At 42.2% G+C, this 19,119-nt stretch overlaps 1 protein-coding gene across 5 annotated transcripts in view; it reads left to right on the forward strand.

Moving 5' to 3' along the window:
- LHCGR (luteinizing hormone/choriogonadotropin receptor) overlaps positions 1–19,119 on the forward strand; it is a 73,393-nt gene that overhangs the window by 41,277 nt on the left and 12,997 nt on the right. For 3 of the 5 annotated variants that reach the window (XM_055377865.2, XM_055377866.2, XM_055377864.2), the window contains 2 exons: positions 1,706–1,774; positions 6,738–6,812. In XM_055377865.2, the coding sequence (XP_055233840.2) occupies positions 1,706–1,774; positions 6,738–6,812 (144 nt within the window). Of the gene's footprint in view, positions 1–1,705; positions 1,775–6,737; positions 6,813–16,962; positions 17,149–19,119 lie in introns of all 5 variants that reach the window. The other 2 variants (XM_004029219.4, XM_055377863.2) reach the window with 1 other exon arrangement.

The following is a 19,119-nucleotide window of genomic DNA, read 5'->3' on the forward strand; positions in this document are numbered from 1 at the left end:
TTTATATGTTGGTTTGTCTCAGCTGTGTTGTGGGTTGGTGGAAGGAGACCATATATACATACACACAGAGTACATACATGCTGTTGATGTTACACACATACACACACCCCACAAAGTGAAGCTCCATGCTCATTTTGTTTAAAAAAGACTAGAGAGGCCTTGCAGACAACAGCTACCTAGAGCAGGAACAAGTGAAGCATGTTTCTGAACCATTTCTCAAGTCACACCCCACAGCCTGTCCCTGGCCAGCTTCCAGCAATCCTGCAAAGGGAAGTTAGGGTCTTGGCAGATATAAGGAGCTTAACTTTACATCACACCACAGCCCTTTCTCACGTGGGTTTTACATCATCATTCACAAAGAATTTATACAAATATTTCCATCCAAGGCAGTAGCTTTCAAACTTGTTTGGCTATGATTTATGGTAAGAAATTCCCATTTGGTCATCCAATTTATTTAATATATATTTACTGTAATACTCCCAGGTGCCACAAACTGTTCTAGATACAGGAGGATATGTTCTCATGGAGGAGGTAAACAATAAAAACATAAAATGTAATCATGGGTCAGATGATGATAAAGAAATGGAGGCAAAGCAAATCAGGGAAGGAATATAGGGAAAGTAGGGGGAAACAGGAAATTGGTGTTTTAAATAGGGCAGCCAGCAAAGGCCCCACTGAGAACATGACACGAAATACAATCCTGCAGGAAGAGGATGGGTAGCCCATGAGGTTATCAGTGGAGGAAAAGTAAAAAGAATCAGCAAAATTGATGTGCTGGATGTAGCCCCAGACAAAGCATATCCTAGTCCCGTTTATGCCAGTTGTAGGCTTTAGACAAGTCACTTTCCCTCACTGAGCCTATTTCCTTCTTTGCAAAATGAAAATGTGCTGCTTGATTCCCTCTAGACTCCTTTGTGGCTCAAACATTTCCCCATATCTGTGTTCTAAGGATCCTCTTATGTCTTATTCTGGGTAGAAGTATATATGTATGTGTGTGTGTTTGTGTGTGTGTGTGTGTATTTATAGGTATATACCATAAAAAATGGTGGGATAAAATTTCATAAACATTAATACTCTAATCACTTGCAAAATGCTCTAATACTTTTTATTTTTTCTATGTAGATTTTTAAAATGCTGGTTATGCCCAAGTAAATTGATTCACTATCCACTAATGGTCTTAAAGAACTGTTTACAGACATTGAAATCTTCTTGGTTGTGGAGCCAAATCTGACATCAGCAAAACCACATACTCATCCAAGAAAAAAAAAAAAAAAAAGTGGGCTCAGTGCTGGAGGCTTCCTCTGCCCTCAGCTTTCAACACCCAGAAAACCCATATGCCCACAGAGGCCTGCAAAACCAGAGGAAAGGCTTAAGTGTTAAACATATCTGGCCTTGGATCCCAGCTATGCCACTGTTTTCCTTTGACATTAAGCAAGCTACATAACCACACTGAGGGTTAGGCTTCTTGTCGGTATAATGGAAATGATGATGAGGATCAAATCATAAAATAAACATAGAGTGGCTGATGAAGTATCTAGCACTTAATAGACACTTAATAAATTGATGGTGGTGGTGATGATGGAGAACTAGATATTATGAATGCCTGTAATAACCTTAGTAATATATGTTACATGAGGAAAAATGTGTTTCCAAACTGTTTCTTTCAGTTTCTTCCCATTCCTAAACCCTCTCCTCCCTCCTTCAGCAAACTATATGGAAATGGATTTGAAGAAGTACAAAGTCATGCGTTCAATGGGACGACACTGACTTCACTGTAAGTATTTGCTTATTTCCCCAGCTCACGAATAAAAATGAAATATTACTCTGGCTACAAGATCACAATCAATCTTCAGCAACTAACTCAGGGCAAAAATAAACTTTCAAGTGGCTAGCCCTCAGTGTTTCATGCATGTTACTAGGCAACTGGCTGGCTAGAAACCCCAGAGCACCCTGATTTCAAAGACAGATGCAGCCTGGATACATTGAAGTTGACAGTTTACTGCAATATTCAACACCCTACTTTATGCCTCCTGCACCTCAATGCCTCCCTCTCTAGACCCCTCACTCAGGTTGATGGTGTGTTAGAGGAAGCAGAATTTCAGAAAGAAATTCTTCCCCTGGCCCCACTGCAGAGAAATCAGATAACACCACCATTTACCAGTCTTGTCAGCCACAACAGACCCATTCAGAGAGTCCCATCTCTGTACTGCTAGTGTGGGAGGAAGCTCATTTTCCACAAGGTAGGGAGCTTTGTGTTTTCACCACACCCTACCCAGTTCTTGATGTTAGCAGCCTTTAACTCAAGAAGAGCATCGCTACTGTTTCCCTCACTGTTCTCAACCTCTCTTTCCTTCTATGGATCCTCTTCTAAAACAGTGGCATATTCACAAAGTTTGTGGGGCTGGGGACATTTGAACCATAGCAAGTACAGAGTGAGGTCACAGTCACCCTGCAATTTGTGCATAATAAAAACTAAGAGCACATGAAAAGTTCAATTAAAGCCAAAATTATGGAAAATAAACAAAAAAGGCTTTTAAAATCAATAAGTTGTATAAACCATGATCTATACTAATGCTTCTCAAATTTTTACACACCTACGAAGAATCTGCAGATTGTTAAAACACAGATTCCTGGGCCCTACCCCCAGAAACTTGGATTCAGTGGATCTAGGTAGGGCCTGAGAATTTGCAATTTTAACAAGCTTCAGGAGATGCTGATGCTGTCAGTCTGAAGTTGGGTAGCACAGTCTAATGTTGGGTAGCAAAATTCTGTACAATATGCTATTTATTTTTAATTATAGATATGTAACCAAAGCCTCTATTATATTGATATGTGCTATATAGTTTGGTGGCTAAAAGAATAGACTTCAGAGTGAGGGGGACTCAAACTCCAGTCCCACTATTTAATAGCTGGTATGACCTTAAGCAAGTTACCTAACCGATCTAAGCCACAGTGTCTTCATTCATAAAATGGATCCAATAATAGGCTTGTTTTGAAAATTTCATATCCTCAGTACTTAACGCTGTGCCTGGCATACAGTAGGTGCTTATTTATTATATACTATATAATATAATTAATTATAAGTTAACAATTCAACAAGATTATACTTTTGTGTGCTTAGCACAGCATAGTTGCACATACTAAGTGTTCAAGAAATTGTAGAATTTTTAAAGTTGTTCTCCTATCATGGGGTGAATTTGCTCTCATGTACTTTTTGACTTGATGACTTAATGAAAGATTCATTAACAAAAACCCTTAAGTTAATGAAGTGTTCACTCTGGCCAATTAAATCGATTTCTGACAAACTTAAATCAGAGGCATTTATATCATCTCCTGGCACAGTTCTCTCAGATGCCTCATTTCATTATTCACTCTACAAATGTTTACCAAGCATCAGCTGTGTTTGAAGAAACATGCTGTATTTTGAGGGGGAATGAAGATGATTAAGTCCTAGTGTCGCCCTACAGGAGCTTACAGCATAGGAAGAAGCATCTCCAAATAGTGTATAAACTGCACATTGACTACTAACTGAAACAGAAGGCAAAGCATGAAGCCTCCCCAGAGAGAGGTAAAGTCCTCTGGGATTTCAAAGGCAGCAGGAAAGGAAAGTATAGAAAACCTCTGAGAAAGGTGGGCTTTGAGCTGGGCATCACTTAGGCAAAAAGAGGAAAAATGCCTTCCAAGCAGAGGACAGCCAGAAGAATGGTCCAGAGGAGGAATTATAAGATGTGTTCATAGACCAGCAGATAATACTTTCTAGATACGAGTTAGGGACAAAACAGGAAGGGCCTTAGATGCCATAGTAAAGAGTTTAGACTCTCTTCTCCAGAAAGTGAGAAGCCATTGAAAGTTCTGAGATGGAAGTATGAGATGAGTGCTTAAAGAAGGTTCATCTGTTAGCAGGAAGGACGGAAGGCTGGAAGGGGTAGGGCAGGGCTAGAGACACAAATGCCAGGATCATCTGAATAGAGGTGATAGCTGAAGTCCTGTGTGGCTGAGGTCACCTGAACAGGGGGGAAAATAAAAGAACTGAATATTAAATTAAAGGGAAACAAGATGAGCAAGAGAAGCAAGAGCAAAATAAAACAGATGGGAGAAAAACCAACACAGTATGTCTGTGTGAGGTCAGGAAAAACAGAAATTTAGGAGGGAAGATTTCAGATGGTCAGCAGCATTTCAGCTGTTACAGAGATGCCAAAATGGACATGAACTATGAAAAGTTCAATTAGTCAACATCCTGTATACCCTGTATCTCACTGTTTCAAGAAAGAGGAAATCAAGAACATGAGTCAGTTTGCCAAGAACAAACTTAATTTCATTCAACAAACATTTATTAAGCACCACTGATATACTAAGCACCATGTTAGGTACTGAGTCTGCGATGGTAGAGAGGTCACAGTCCCTGCCCTTATGAAGTTTCTGTTCTATCAGAAAAGACAGACAAAAAAAAGCAAATAATAGATAAAATTATTACAAGGGTAATATATACTATGAACGAAATAACCTGTTACTGAGATCTGAGAGAGTATGAGGGGTGACCAATTTAGGCAAGGTACCCAGGATGGCCTCACTGAGGACGTGATATTTAGGCTGAGCCTGAAGGATGACAAGGATTCCACTGTGTCAGCAGTGAGGGAAGCACGTTACAGAAAGAGGGAGCAGATATGCAAAGGTCCTGAGCTGGAAAAGGAACTAAGTTGGTAAGTCCCAGGAATTGAGGGGAGGCCAGTGTGGCTGGAGGGTCTTTAGCAAGGGGGAGACTGGAGATGAAGGAGATGGAGTGGGATTGAGCAGCCATGGGAAAGGAGTCTGAATTCTCTTCTAAGGGCAAGGTCACCCATTAAAGAGTTTAAGTAGCAGGGGAGGAGCAGTTTTTAAAACTGTCAAGCAAAATTTTCAAACGATACATTCAACCCTTCCTCATAAATAGACCTGTCCAAAGTTGTTCAGAACACAACGATACTGAAGTCCTGCAAAGTTTGCAAACACCTGACTTACTAAGGCAGCACAGGAAAGACAGGGGCAGCCGCAGAAGGTGGCCCTGAGGCACATGAGGGGTCTAGGAGTCAGTCCCTATTGTTCCCAGAGCACCCAAGCTGGGAAAACTTTGGCGGAGCTTGTGGGTTCTTCCCCTGTGCTTCAAAAGGTCATCCTGCCTGTGCTTCTCACACCGCAAGGTCACGTCATTGGGAGAATTCTCAAAAGTGACCCCCAGGAAAATGTGGGAAATTGATTTATTTTTTTGACCAAGTTGCATAATACAGAGTTATCAGTATACAGAAAGATCTGAGTTTTAATAAAACGTGTGAAATGCTCTGTCATGAAATTTGAACAATTAATCTGACTGGGCTGACACAAGAATAATTTGCTCACAGAGCCCAGTTTCAGTGATTTATAACTATAACTGAACATAATTAAAACAAACGGAATCAGGAAGAAGAGCCATGGAGGTTTAGGAAGAAAAATTTCTTTTGATTTGGATTTTAAACAGCAGTTGATTCTGACAATCTCATCTCTTTGAAAGTAGAAATACACCCAGGGGATGGGACGATGTGAGATTGACAGGTGGATTCTGATGAAAGGGCTGAGGGTTTCCAAAGAAAATGCTTAGTAGAAATGTGGAAAACAGCCACCCAGAGTGAGATGCAGGGGTTTTTGCAGTTCTTAAACAGCAATGAAGGCGGGGAATCAGTGTTAGTATGTTTGTTTTGCTGTGTACACTGTAATGTGGTAAGAGAATCATGTTCCCACGCTTGAAATCATCACATCAATGATAGATGCACACTGTTCCCACCATCCATGGTTTTCCAGATGCTCTGTGAATCACAACCATTCTCTTATAGAGAGGAAGTGCTCAAAAGAAGGCTGGCAGACTTGAGCCCAGGGATTCCTCTTCTAGCTCCCTCGACTACTCAAAGAAGGGCCTGTGCTTAGAGATACCAGTGTAAAGGCCCAGAAAGGAGGCTGCCTAGGAGGACCAGATTGTGCTGCTCCTAAGGAGTTTAGCCTGAATGACTTTGAGCTCAAGGCAGCAGAGCCCTCAGGGAGCTACTTCCATAACAGCTTTTGGCTTCTTCCACAGCCTTGAGAGTAGAGGCCCTCAACACTTTTTCCATGACACACACATACACCTGGCGATGATCATTTACACCGCACAGCCCCATGGGGCAATTTTCTACAGAGGCTGTAAGTCCTCCTCTTTCTCACCCACAGAGAAATGCATATCTGAAAGAAAAAGAATGCAAATTACATTACAAAAGGGATAACTTTGAATGGACCCTACTTTTTCAAGTATTTGCAAACTTCATTATATTACTATTAGCACACTCTGAGACCTCCACGGTCACAATGACTGAGAGGCTAACAAAGAGTAGGCTGCACTTCAGCCCTTCAGTCTTGGCCTCTTGGAGCAGCATTTTCACCCTTATCCAGCTGTCTGGTGGTAAACTTTCATAACTCCAAGATAGGAGGGGGTGAGTACTTTAAGTTGTAGGACAGAGTTCTACCAAGTGAAGGCGGAATGGAAGAAAAAAGGTGTGGCCAACACACATGCCAGTAATTTCATAATTTCATTAAGAACTAGCTTGTCTTTTTCCCACTTTCCCTCCACTTACCCTTTTTCCCCCTTTTAACCCTATATATCATGCACATACGTTGGTCTAAACATGTGTATATGCAGCTATGAATGCTTACACATGAGATACAAACTCCACTAAGGGCAATATCCTTCCCCACAGGGAGCTAAAGGAAAACGTACATCTGGAGAAGATGCACAATGGAGCCTTCCGTGGGGCCACAGGGCCGAAAACCTTGTGAGTAGAATGGTGCTGCCTCCCCTCCCTGCCCAGTGTACCCCAACAGGACTGCTTAGGGTGTCCCTCCACATCATCCCCAAGCTGATATGTGAGACATCAGCCTCTACACCTGAAAAGGCTGCTGTTGGAAAGACAAAGTGTATCACAGCTGCCATAATAAAGTACCCCAAACCGAGAGGCTTACACAACAGAAATTTTGTCTTATGGTTCTGGAAGCTAGATGTCCAAAATCAAGGTGTCAGCAGGGGTTGGCTCCCTCTGAGGGCTGTGAAGAAAGCATCTATTCCAGGCCTCTCCTAGCTTGTGCTAGTTCTTTCTGGTTGTGGCAGCATAATTCCAGTCTTCACATGGTACATTGTGTATGTGTGTGCATGTGTGTGTGTGTGTGTGTGTGTGTGTGGGTATCTCCAAATTGCCCCTTTTAATAAGAATAGCAGTCATATTGGATTAGAGCCCACCCTAATAACCTCATTTTAACTTCATTACCTCTGTAAAGACCCTATCTCTAAATAAGGTCTGAGGTACTGGGAACGTCAAGATATGAATTTTAGCTGGAGGATACAATTCAACCCCTAACACCAAATATGGGGGGTGGCCTCATGTGCTGGCAAAGAGGCTGGCTACCCACCTGGAATCCACTCATGGGAATCTAAGGCCAAAGATCTGGCATGCCCCTGGCACTTGGTTGGACAGGGCTGAGCTGCTGTCAGACTCTCTGAGGATGCAAGGATTAGGGCAAGGCTCTCTCAGTTAAAGGGGTTTTAAAGGATACATGGGAAATTGTTTCCAAGACGGCCGAATAGGAACAGATCCAGTCTGCAGCTCTCAGCGAGATCGATGCAGAAGACGGGTGATTTCTGCATTTCCAACTGAAGTACCTGGTTCATCTCACTGGGACTGGCTGGACAGTGGGTACAGCCCACAGAGGGCCAGCTGAAGCAGGGTAGGACATCACCTCACCCAGGGAGCACAAGAGGTCCAGGGATTTCCCTTTCCTAGGCAAGGGAAGCTGTGAGAGACTGTACCTGGAGGAACAATACACTCCTGACCAAATACTGTGCTTTTCCCATGGTCTTCACAACCAGCAAACCAGGAGATTCCCTCCCGTGCCTGGCTCGCTGGGTCCCATGCTCACAGAGCCCAGCAAGCTAAGATCCATTGGCTTGAAGTTCGTGCTGCTAGTAGAGCAGTCTAAGACAGACCTGAGACGCTGGAGCTTGGTGGGGGAAGGGACATCTGCCACTGCTGAGGCTTGAGTAGGTGGTTTTATGCACACTGTGTAAACAAAGCTGCCAGGAAGCTCGAACTGGGCGGAGCCCAACACAGCTCAGCAAGGCTGACTGCCTCTCTAAATTCCACCTCTGTGGGCAGGACATATCTGAACAAAGGCAGCAGCCACAGTCAGGGAATTACAGAGAAAACCCTCATCTCTCTGGGACAGAGCACCTAGGGGAAGGGGCAGCTGTGGGCACAGCTTCTGCAGACTTAAACCTCCCTGCCTGACAGCTCGGAAGAGAGCAGTGGTTCTCCCAGCACAGTGCTCATGCTCTGATAACAGACAGACTGCCTCCTCAAGGGGTCCCTGACCCCCATGTAGCTTGACTGGGAGACACATCCCAGTAGGGGCTGACAACCACCTCACACAGGAGAGCTCTGGCCAACATCTGGCAGGTGCCCCTCTGGGACAAAGCTTCAAGAGGAAGGATCAGTCAGCAATACTTGCTGTCCTGCAGACTCTGCTGGTGATATCCAGGCAAACAGGGTCTGGAGTGGATCTCCAGCAAACTCCAACAGACCTGCAGCTGACGGGCCTGACTGTTAGAAGGAAAACTCACAAACAGAAAGGAATAGCATCAACATCAACAAAAAGGGCATCCATACCAAAACCCCATCTGTAGCTCACCAACACCAATGACCAAAGGTAGATAAAACCACAAAGATGGGGAGAAACCAGAGCAGAAAGGCTGAAAATTCCAAAAACCAGAACATTGCTTCTCCTCCAAAGGATCACCACTCCTCACCAGCAAGGGAACAAAACTAGTCGGAGAATGAGTTTGATGAGTTGACAGAGGTAGGCTTCAGAAGGTGGGTAATAACAAACTTCTCCAAGCCAAAGGAGCATGTTCTAACCCATCACAAGGAAGCTAAAAAACCATGAAAAAAGGTTAGGCGAATGGCTAACTAGAATAATCAGTGTAGAAAAGAACATAAATGACGTGACGGAGCTGAAAAACACAGCATGAGAACTTCGTGAAGCATACACAAGCTTCAATAACCAATTAGATCAAGTGGAAGAAACGATATCAGTCATTGAAGATCAAATTAATGAAATAAAGCAAGAAGACAAGAGAAAAAAAGTGAAAACAAACGAACAAAGTCTCAAGAAATATGGCACTATGTTAAAAGACCATATCTACGTTTGATTGGTGTACCTGAAAGTGATGGGGAGAATGGAACCAAGTTAGAAAACACTCCTGGATATTATCCAGAACTTCCCCAACCCGGCAAGGCAGGCCAACATTCAAATTCAGGAAATACAGAGAACACCACAAAGATACTCCTCTAGAAGAGCCATCCCAAGACACATAATTGTAAGATTCACCAAGGTTGAAATGAAGGAAAAAATGTTAAGGGCAGCCAGAGAGAAGGGTTGGGTTACCCACAGAGGGAAGCCCACCAGACTAACAGCTGATCTCTCAGCAGAAACCCTACAAGCCAGAGGAGAGTGGGGGCCAAAATTCAACATTCTTAAAGAAAAGAATTTTCAACCCAGAATTTCATATCCAGCCAAATTAAGCTTCTTAAGTGAAGGAGAAATAAAATCCTTTACAGACAAGCAAATGCTGAGAGATTTTGTCACCACCAGGCCTGCCATACAAGACCTCCTAAAGGAAGCACTAAACATGGAAAGGAACAACCAGTGCCAGCCACTACGAAAACATACCAAATTGTAAAGGCCATCGATGCTATGAAGAAACTGCATCAACTAACAGGCAAAATAACCAGCTAGCATCATAATGACAGGATCAAATTCACACATAACAATATTAATCTTAAATGTAAACGGGCTAAATGCCCCAAATAAAAGACACAGACTGGAAAATTGGATAACAAGTCAAGACCCATCAGTGTGCTGTATTCAGGAGACCCATCTCACATGCAAAGACACACATAGGCTCAAACTAAAGGGCTGGAGGATGATCTACCAAGCAAAGGGAAAGCAAAAAAAAAGCAGGGGTTGCAATCCTAGTCTCTGATAAAATAGACTTTAAACCAAAAAAGATCAAAAGAGACAAAGAAGGCCATTACATAATGGTAAAGGGATCAATTCAATAAGAAGAGCTAACTCTCCTAAATATATATGCACCCAACACAGGAGCATCCAGATTCATAAAGCAAGTTCTTAGAGACCTACGAACAGACTTAGACTCCCCCACAATAATAATGGGAGACTTTAACATCCAACTGTCAATACTAAGCAGATCAGTGAGACACAAAATTAACAAGGATATCCAGGACTTGAACTCAGCTATGGACCAAGCAGACCTAATAGACATCTACAGAACTCTCCACTCCAAATCAGCAGAATATACATTCTTCTCAGCACCATATCGCATTTATTCTAAAATTGACCACATAATTGGAAGTAAAACACTCCTCACCAAATGTAAAAGAACAGAAATCACAACAAACTGTCTCTCAGACCACAGTGCCATCAAATTAGAACTCAGGATTAAGAAACTCACTCAAAACCGCACAACTACATAGAAACTGAACAACCTGCTCCTGAATGACTACTGGGTAAATAACAAGAGGAAGGCAAAAATAAAGATGTTCTTTGAAACCAATGAGAACAAAGACACAATGTACCAGAATCTCTGGGACACATTTAAAGCAGTGTGTAGAGGGAAATTTATAGCACTAAATGCCCACAAGGAAAGGCAGGAAAGATCTAAAATCGACACCCTAACATCACAATTAAAAGAACTAGAGAAGGAAGAGCAAACACATTCAAAAGCTAGCAGAAGGCAAGAAATAACTAAGAGCAGAGCAGAACTGAAGGAGATAGAGACACAAAAAACCCTTCAAAAAATCAATGAATCCAGGAGCTGGTTTTTTGAATAGATCAACAAAATAGATACACTGCTAGGAAGACTAATAAAGAAGAAAAGAGAGAAGAATCAAATAGACGCAATAAAAAATGATAAAGGGGATATCACCACTGATCCCACAGAAATACAAACTACCATCAGAGAATACTATAAACACCTCTATGCAAATAAACTAGAAAGTCTAGAAGAAATGGATAAATTCCTGGACACATACACCCTCCCAAGACTAAACCAGGAAGAAGTCAAATCTCTGAATAGACCAATAACAGGTCCTGAAATTGAGGCAATAGTTAATAGCCTACCAACCAAAAAGAGTCCAGGACCACGCAGATTCACAGCTGAATTCTACCAGAGGTACAAAGAGGAGCTGGTACCATTCCTTCTGAAACTATTCCAATCAACAGAAAGAGAGGGAATCCTCCCTAACTCATTCTATGAGGCCAGCATCATCCTGATACTAAACCTGGCAGAGTACACGACAAAAAGAGGGAATTTTAAGTCAATATCCCTGATGAACGTCGATGCAAAAATCCTCAATAAAATACTGGCAAACCAAATCCAGCAGCACATGAAAAAGCTTATCCACCACGATCAAGTCGGCTTCATCCCTGGGATGCAACGCTGTTTCAACATATGCAAATCAATAAATGTAATCCATCACATAAACAGAACCAATGACAAAAAAAAATGATTATCTCAATAGATGCAGAAAAGGCGTTCGACAAAATTCAACAGCCCTTCATGCTAAAAACACTCAATAAACTAGGTATTTATGGAATGTATCTCAAAATAATAAGAGCTATCTATGACAAACCCACAGCCAATATCATACCGAATAGGCAAAAACTGGAAGCATTCCCTTTGAAAACTGGCACAAGACAAGGATGCCCTCTCTCACCACTCCTATTCAACATAGTACTGGAAGTTCTGGCCAGGGCAATCAGGCAAGAGAAAGAAATAAAGGGTATTCATTTAAGAAAAGAGGAAGTCAAATTGTCTCTGTTTGCAGATGACATCATTGTATATTTAGAAAACCCTATCATCTCCGCCCAAAATCTCCTTAAGCTGATAAGCAACTTCAGCGAAGTCTTGGGATACAAGATCAATGTGCAAAAATCACAAGCATTCCTATTCACCAATAAGAAATGAACGGAGAGCCAAACCATGAGTGAACTCCCATTCACAATTACTACAAAGAGAATAAAATACCTGGGAATCCAGCTTACAAAGGATGGGAAGGACCTCTTCAAGGAGAACTACAAACCACTGGTCAACAAAATAAAAGAGGACACAAACAAATGGCATTCCCCATTTAATAAATGGTGTCGGGAAAACTCGCTAGCCATACGCAGAAAGCTGAAACTGGATCCCTTCCTTAAACCTTATACAAAAATTAACTCAAGATGGATTAAAGACTTAAATGTAAGACCTAAAAACATAAAAACCTAGAAGAAAACCTAGGCATTACCATTCAGGACATAGGCATGGGCAAAGACTACATGACTAAAACACCAAAAGCAATGGCAACAAAAGCCAAAATTGACAAATGAGATCTAATTAAACTAAAGAGCTTCTGCACAGCAAAAGAAACTATCAGCAGAGTAAACAGGAAACCTAGAGAATGGGAGAAAATTTTTGTAATCTATCCATCTTGACAAAGGGCTAATATCCAGAATCTACAAAGAACTTAAACAAATTTACAAGAAAAACACAAACAAACCCATCAAAAAATGGGCGAAGGATATGAACAGACACTTCTCAAAAGAAGACATTTGTTCAGCCAACAGACCTGGGAAAAAATGCTCATCATCACTGGTCATGAGAGAAATGCAAATCAAAACCACAATGAGATACCATCTCATGCCAGTTAGAATGGCAATCATTAAAAAGTCAGGACACAACAGATGCTGGAGAGGATGTGGAGAAATAGGAACACTTTTACACTGTTGGTGGGACTGTAAACTAGTTCAATCATTGTGGAAGACAGTGTGGTGATTCCTCAAGGATCTAGAACTAGAAATACCATTTGACCGAGCGATCCCATTACTGGGTATATACGCAAAGGATTGTACTATTAAAGGATCATGCTACTATAAAGACACATGCACACGTATGTTTATTGCGGCACTATTCACAATAGCAAAGACTTGGAACCAACCCAAATGTCCATCAATATTAGACTGGATAAAGAAAATGCGGCACATATACACCATGAAATACTATGCAGCCATAAAAAAGGATAAGTTCATGTCCTTTGCAGGGACATGGATGAAGCTGGAAAGCATCATTCTCAGCAAACTATCACAAGGACAGAAAACTAAACACCGCATGTTCTCACTCATAAGTGGGAGTTGATCAATGAGAACACATCGACACGGGGGGGGAACATCACACACCAGGGCCTGTCAGGGGGTGGGCAGCTGGGGGAGGGATAGCATTAGGAGAAATACCTAATGTAAATGACAAGTTGATGGGTGCAGCAAACCAACATGGCATATGTATACCTATGTAACAAACCTACACGTTTTGCACATGTACCCTAGAACTTAAAGTATTAAAAAAAAAAAAAAGATACATGAGAAAGCTAGGAGGAATAGAACATTGAATCTGACAAAGCCTGAAACATCCAACGTGAAACATCCAACATCCTGCAGAGAGCTGAAGCTGCAGTCAGGCTTCAGGGAGAAATGCAACAGAGTTCCAGATACTGTGCTGCTCTCACACAGGGCGACCAATTATCCCATCATAGAGGCGGCAGTCCACGACACCTTACTCTAGCAGATGTTATTTATTCAACAAACATTGATTGAACCTATCTTGTGTACCAGGCACCATGGTGAACAGACAGTAGTAAGTAAAATAGCCCTGGTCCTTGCCCTTAACGAGATGACAGTCACATAAGGGAGACAACAACAAATGCAAAGCAATAAACAGGCATGTCATTTTACAACAAGAAAAGTTCTAGAAAAATGGTGAGCAGGGTAACCCAGTTCATTTGTTTGTTTATTCATCCGTTTATTCACTAACTCTTATGAACCCATACTATGTGGTAGTCACTGGATTAGGCATAAGGGAAATGGCAGAGAATAAGAAGGGACAAACACTTCTGCCTTCATAGGATGGGGAAGACAGACAAGGATTGAATAAGTAAATAAAATATGTAGTTGTCCAAATGCTATTGGTTGTAGAGGAGAAAACTCATTTGGTTGGGGGGAAAGGAGTTCTGGAGAGGGGGAATTACTATTTTAAAGGGGATGGTGAGGGAAGACTATCCTGAAAAAGTGTCGTTTGAACAAACACCTAAAGGAACTAAGAGAGCAAGTTACGTGATTATCTGCAGGAAAAGTGTTCCAGGAGGGGGAACAGCAAAAGCAAAGGCCTGAGATAGAATCTTGCCTTGTGTATTTGAAGAACAGCAAGGAGGCCATTATGGCAGAGTGAGCAAAGAAGGGAATCACAGAATATAAGGACAGAGATGTGGCAGAGAGCTGGATCATGGCGGGGCCTGTGGTCACTTACATGGACTTTGTCTTTTTTTAATGAGATGGGGAGGCTTTGGGGTTCTGAGCAAGGGAAGGAAATGAGCTGTCCTGGTTATTCTTCATACTGTAGATCCCGCCAAGATCAACTCATGGCTCTGTCTATTTTCTGTTTCCACCATTATAAAACCCAAAGTCTGTCTACTTCCTAGCTCCTGCCCCTCAGCCCCTCACTCTCTATTTCCTAACTCCTTCCTGCTATCCACTTTTGACTCTCTACTTCCCATTCCTGCCACTGTTGAGCCCTGACTGTGCTAGTTCCTAGCTCCCACTGTCAACTCCTGACTTCACCTATTTCCTAGCTCCTGCCACTGTCCAGTTCTCACTCTGTCTACTTCGTAAGTCCTGCCACTATCGACTTCTGACTCTACTTCCTAACTCCCACCACTAAAATTCCTACATCTTTCTGCTTCCTAACTTCTGTCATTGTCAATCCTAACTCCCTCTAATATCCACTCAACCCCATAACTTCTGTTTACTTATGACTTCCACTACCTTGTGGCTCCTGCCCGCTGCTTTCTCTGCTCTCAACTTCTGGCAACCTTATCCTAGGGGTCTTTTTCTGCACGTCTCATATGCAAAGCATAGCAGACTCCGAATCTTGTAAGTTGGCTGAATACTCTCCAGTTTAGCACATACTGTAGGCAGAGCTGTTACAGCAAGCTGGCCATCTACTTGGTCACTAGGCAAACAAAGAGAGCTGCCTCTGGCTCAGGTGCAAAACACAACCAACCCACTGCGTTCCCAAGACCCCTGCATGACAGTATTTTCTTGAAGAGCTGCTTGGTTAGCTCCTTAGAAGTGACTGTGGGCACTACAGACCCCTACACTCTCATGTCCAAAACACTAGCACCAGACCTAGGTCTCTTCCTTCCCAAGGGGTTGTTCTCATTATACCCCTAGGACTTGAATCGTATCTAAAAGCATCCACTCCACCCTTACTCAAAAAGTATTTCTCCCACTAGTCTGTTACTAAGACTGAAAACCCACTATCAGAGGTTCACTCCCTTGTAACGAGGCCTTACTGTTTCTAAGAGCCTAATTTTAAATGTACCCACTCAAAAGACAAACAAAAAAGCCACCAGATCTTCAAAGAGCTCAATCCCTGACATGTGTGAGATAAAAACCCTATAAAGCAGAATGAGAACCCTGGTTACCTAAATCAACAGGGACACAAAAGCAGGAAAGTCTGAAGCCCCTGAGACAAATTTTGCTGCCTTAATTTTTCCACTGAGGGCCTACACCATCATCATTCCATGTCGTCAAGTTCATCTTCCATCAATCACCTATTGGTCCCCTCCCATGTGCTGAACACTAAGTCTTGGGAATGATTGCTGAAGGGAGCTGTTCTGCTGGAAAAGTTTTGTGAGGCACCAGCAGCAGCCACTTAGAAGATAAGCAGAATTGTTTAATTCCCATTGACTCTTTTCTCCTAACACTTAATGTGTTTGGAATTTTCTTGGGCATTGCCTCAAGTCTAGTAAAACCAAAGAGTTCAGGACCTTGTTGACAAAGCCTGAGCTTTTCACACAGTTCGGCTTGCAAGGCTGAGTGTTCGCTTGCTTTGAACAGATGAATCATTAGAGAACATGCATTCTGCATTAGAGAATGCATTAGAGAACATGCATTAGAGAACATGCATTCTGCTTCCTAGGTAGATGATGGCTAATGCCACACAGCAGCTCTTAATAAGTAACCAGGCTATGCTTCATGAAAACCTCTCCTGCAGGGCTTAATCAATCAAAGACTGAGGCATCTGAAGTCCTGAATAATTTCCCCTGGGGTAGAGCACAAAAGCTGATGTAACTGCATGTGCTGGCTGCCGCATAAAGCAAGTGGTTATTTCACTTCTGCTAAGTGGAGAGAAGTGGAGGAAGAGAGAGGGTGGGGAGGAAGAGAGAGGGTAGGGAAAAGGAGTTGGAAGAGGGGAGAGAGAGAGAAATGCTAATAAATTTATGGTAGGTGCAAGGAGTTATACTTAACCTTGAAAAGAATAATGAGGCGCACATGAGAAAAAATACGGACTCGCTTTTCTGAATTCAGATCTTAGTGAGAGTAATTGAAATGGAGAATTAAGGGGAAAGCAAGATGGAGAAAAGATTCCTCAGAGCCTATAATGATAATATTGTTGAGGGGAGGTTTCATTCTCTGAATAAAATGTATAAAATATGGCCGGGCGCGGTGGCTCATGCCTGTAATCCCAGCACTTTGAGGGGCCGAGGTGGGCGGATGACGAGGTCAGGAGATCGAGACCATCCTGGCTAACACGGTGAAACCCCCGTCTCTTAGCCGGGCGTGGTGGCGGGCACCTGTAGTCCCAGCAACTCGGGAGGCTGTGGCAGGAGAATGGCGTGAACCCAGGAGGCGGAGCTTGCAGTGAGCCGAGGTCGTGCCACTGCACTCCAGCCTGGGCGACGGAGCGAGACTCCGTCTCAAAAAAAAAAAAAAATGTATAAAATAAATAAATAAAAAGCATTTCTCCCCTTTATTGTTCAGGGATATTTCTTCCACCAAATTGCAGGCCCTGCCGAGCTATGGCCTAGAGTCCATTCAGAGGCTAATTGCCACGTCATCCTATTCTCTAAAAAAATTGCCATCAAGAGAAACATTTGTCAATCTCCTGGAGGCCACGTTGACTTACCCCAGCCACTGCTGTGCTTTTAGAAACTTGCCAACAAAAGAGTAAGTAAAAACCAAAAGGTAAAGCCTACCCAAGCTGTGGCAGAAATTCAGATTTCAAAATAGTCAATGAGTAGACAGCTCCACTCCCCTTCACTCCCTGCCTTCTTGGCCAGCTCCGTAGACATGGGGTCACTTTCAAATAGACAAGAAGAAAACAAACTGTTCTGTTTCCTTGTGGAAACTGCTACCAAATAGTTGATTCGCCCTGCAGCTAGAAGACCTTTGTAGCCAATTCTGGATAAACTGAATTAGAGGCCATTTTAGCATTTGCAGAATGGAGTACAAAACTGGCATCTCAAAGGATTTGTTCTAATCCTTATCAGAGAGCATCATTTTTTTAAGTGAAGGAAGAAGCCTCAGGAGGGCAAAATTTACCTAATGTTTAAATCTTTAATTTAAAAATGGACACAAAATATTACAGAAAGTTTTCAAAACTATTTCTCTCCTAGTAGACGAGCATCTTCTATTTCAGAATAGAATTACAGCTAAAGATAAGCTTAGCATGGGAACAGAAAGGGAAGGAGCTCCTGCATGGTTTGCAGCCAGTAGTGGGTATCTGATTCCGTTTAGTCCAGGGTGGGGTACACGGTGGCAGAATTTCGTTCTTTCCTCAGAGCACTGTTTTCCAGACTTTTTTGACTGAGATGCATAGTAACAAATACTTTTGTATTGCAACCCAGTACATGTCAGATATGTAACAGAAATAAAGCAGAGTGATACTTAACTTTTTAATATGTAATATGCTGATATTTTCTTATTTTACTCTATTTTATTTTATGCTTTTTTTATTTTTAATGCCAGTCTTGATGCACTCTATTGCTTTCATGACCCACCAATGGGTCACACAACTCACAGTTGGAACAACACTGCCCTAAAGGGTTATTATTGCAGCCTAAGGAGATAGGCTCCATTCAATTAATTAGATAAGGCACTGAGAGAGTGACACCAGATGCTGCTGTCTTTGTTTGGAATCAACCAAAATGAATTATTTATAATTAATCAACCAGTATGCATTATTTGTACCTTGCATATAGGAGGTTCAGCTCCACCTGAGGCTTTTTGGGTAGGTGAGAAGACAAAACACTTGCTGTATTCACAGAGTCATGCGCCATTAACTGATCTTCCAGAACATTAACTGAGCACTTACTATGTTTCAAATACTGTGTGAAAGCCTGAGGTTACAAAGATAAGTCACAGACAGCTGTATGGGAGCAACACACAAGAGAGCCAATATTTAAGTCCAACACAGCAAATGTTATGACAGATCTGAGAACAGAACAGAGTGTTCTGGGAGCACTGAAGAAGAGTTTGCTAATGGCAGCAGGGATTATGGAAGGCTTCCTGAGGGAAGTGATTTATGCTGAGTCTTGAAGAACAGGCAGGAGTTGTCTAGACAGAGTGAGAAAAAGCAGACAAAGAAGATAGAATAGCTCATGTGAAGACACAAAGGCAAGAGACAGTAGATGAAACTCACTCAGAAAAATTGAAACATGGACACATGGAAGACGATGAGTCAGAAGAGGAAGCCAAGGAGATGTGGGCCATGATGGTCTGAGTGCCAGGCCCGGTTGTTTAGAGGATGGGGAACCATGAAGACTTTTAAGCAAGATGACTCAAATTTGCTTTTATAAAATACCACTTTGCAGCAAGGTAGAGGATGGTTTGGAGGTGAGCAAAGCTGGTGAGAGAACAATTAGGAAAATGACAGAGATACTGGTTTATGATAAAGCTGATTCTGGATACCCACATTTTTTGGCAAAGAAATCACACCCCTTCTGAAATCACTGGCATGTGAAAATTTTAGTTCAGGGATTTTTATTCCAGTAGGTGAAAGAAACAAAGTATTCCTGCAAGGAATTGTCTCATAAGTATTGTAGAAGAATAATACATAGAAATGTCCAATTTGAATTGCCTCATTTATCCTTCCTCATCAGTAAAAGTTGAGGCCCTCACAGCCTGCTCTCTTTTCCC

Source organism: Gorilla gorilla, chromosome 12, assembly GCF_029281585.2.
Source record: "Gorilla gorilla gorilla isolate KB3781 chromosome 12, NHGRI_mGorGor1-v2.1_pri, whole genome shotgun sequence".
NCBI lineage: Eukaryota > Metazoa > Chordata > Mammalia > Primates > Hominidae > Gorilla > Gorilla gorilla.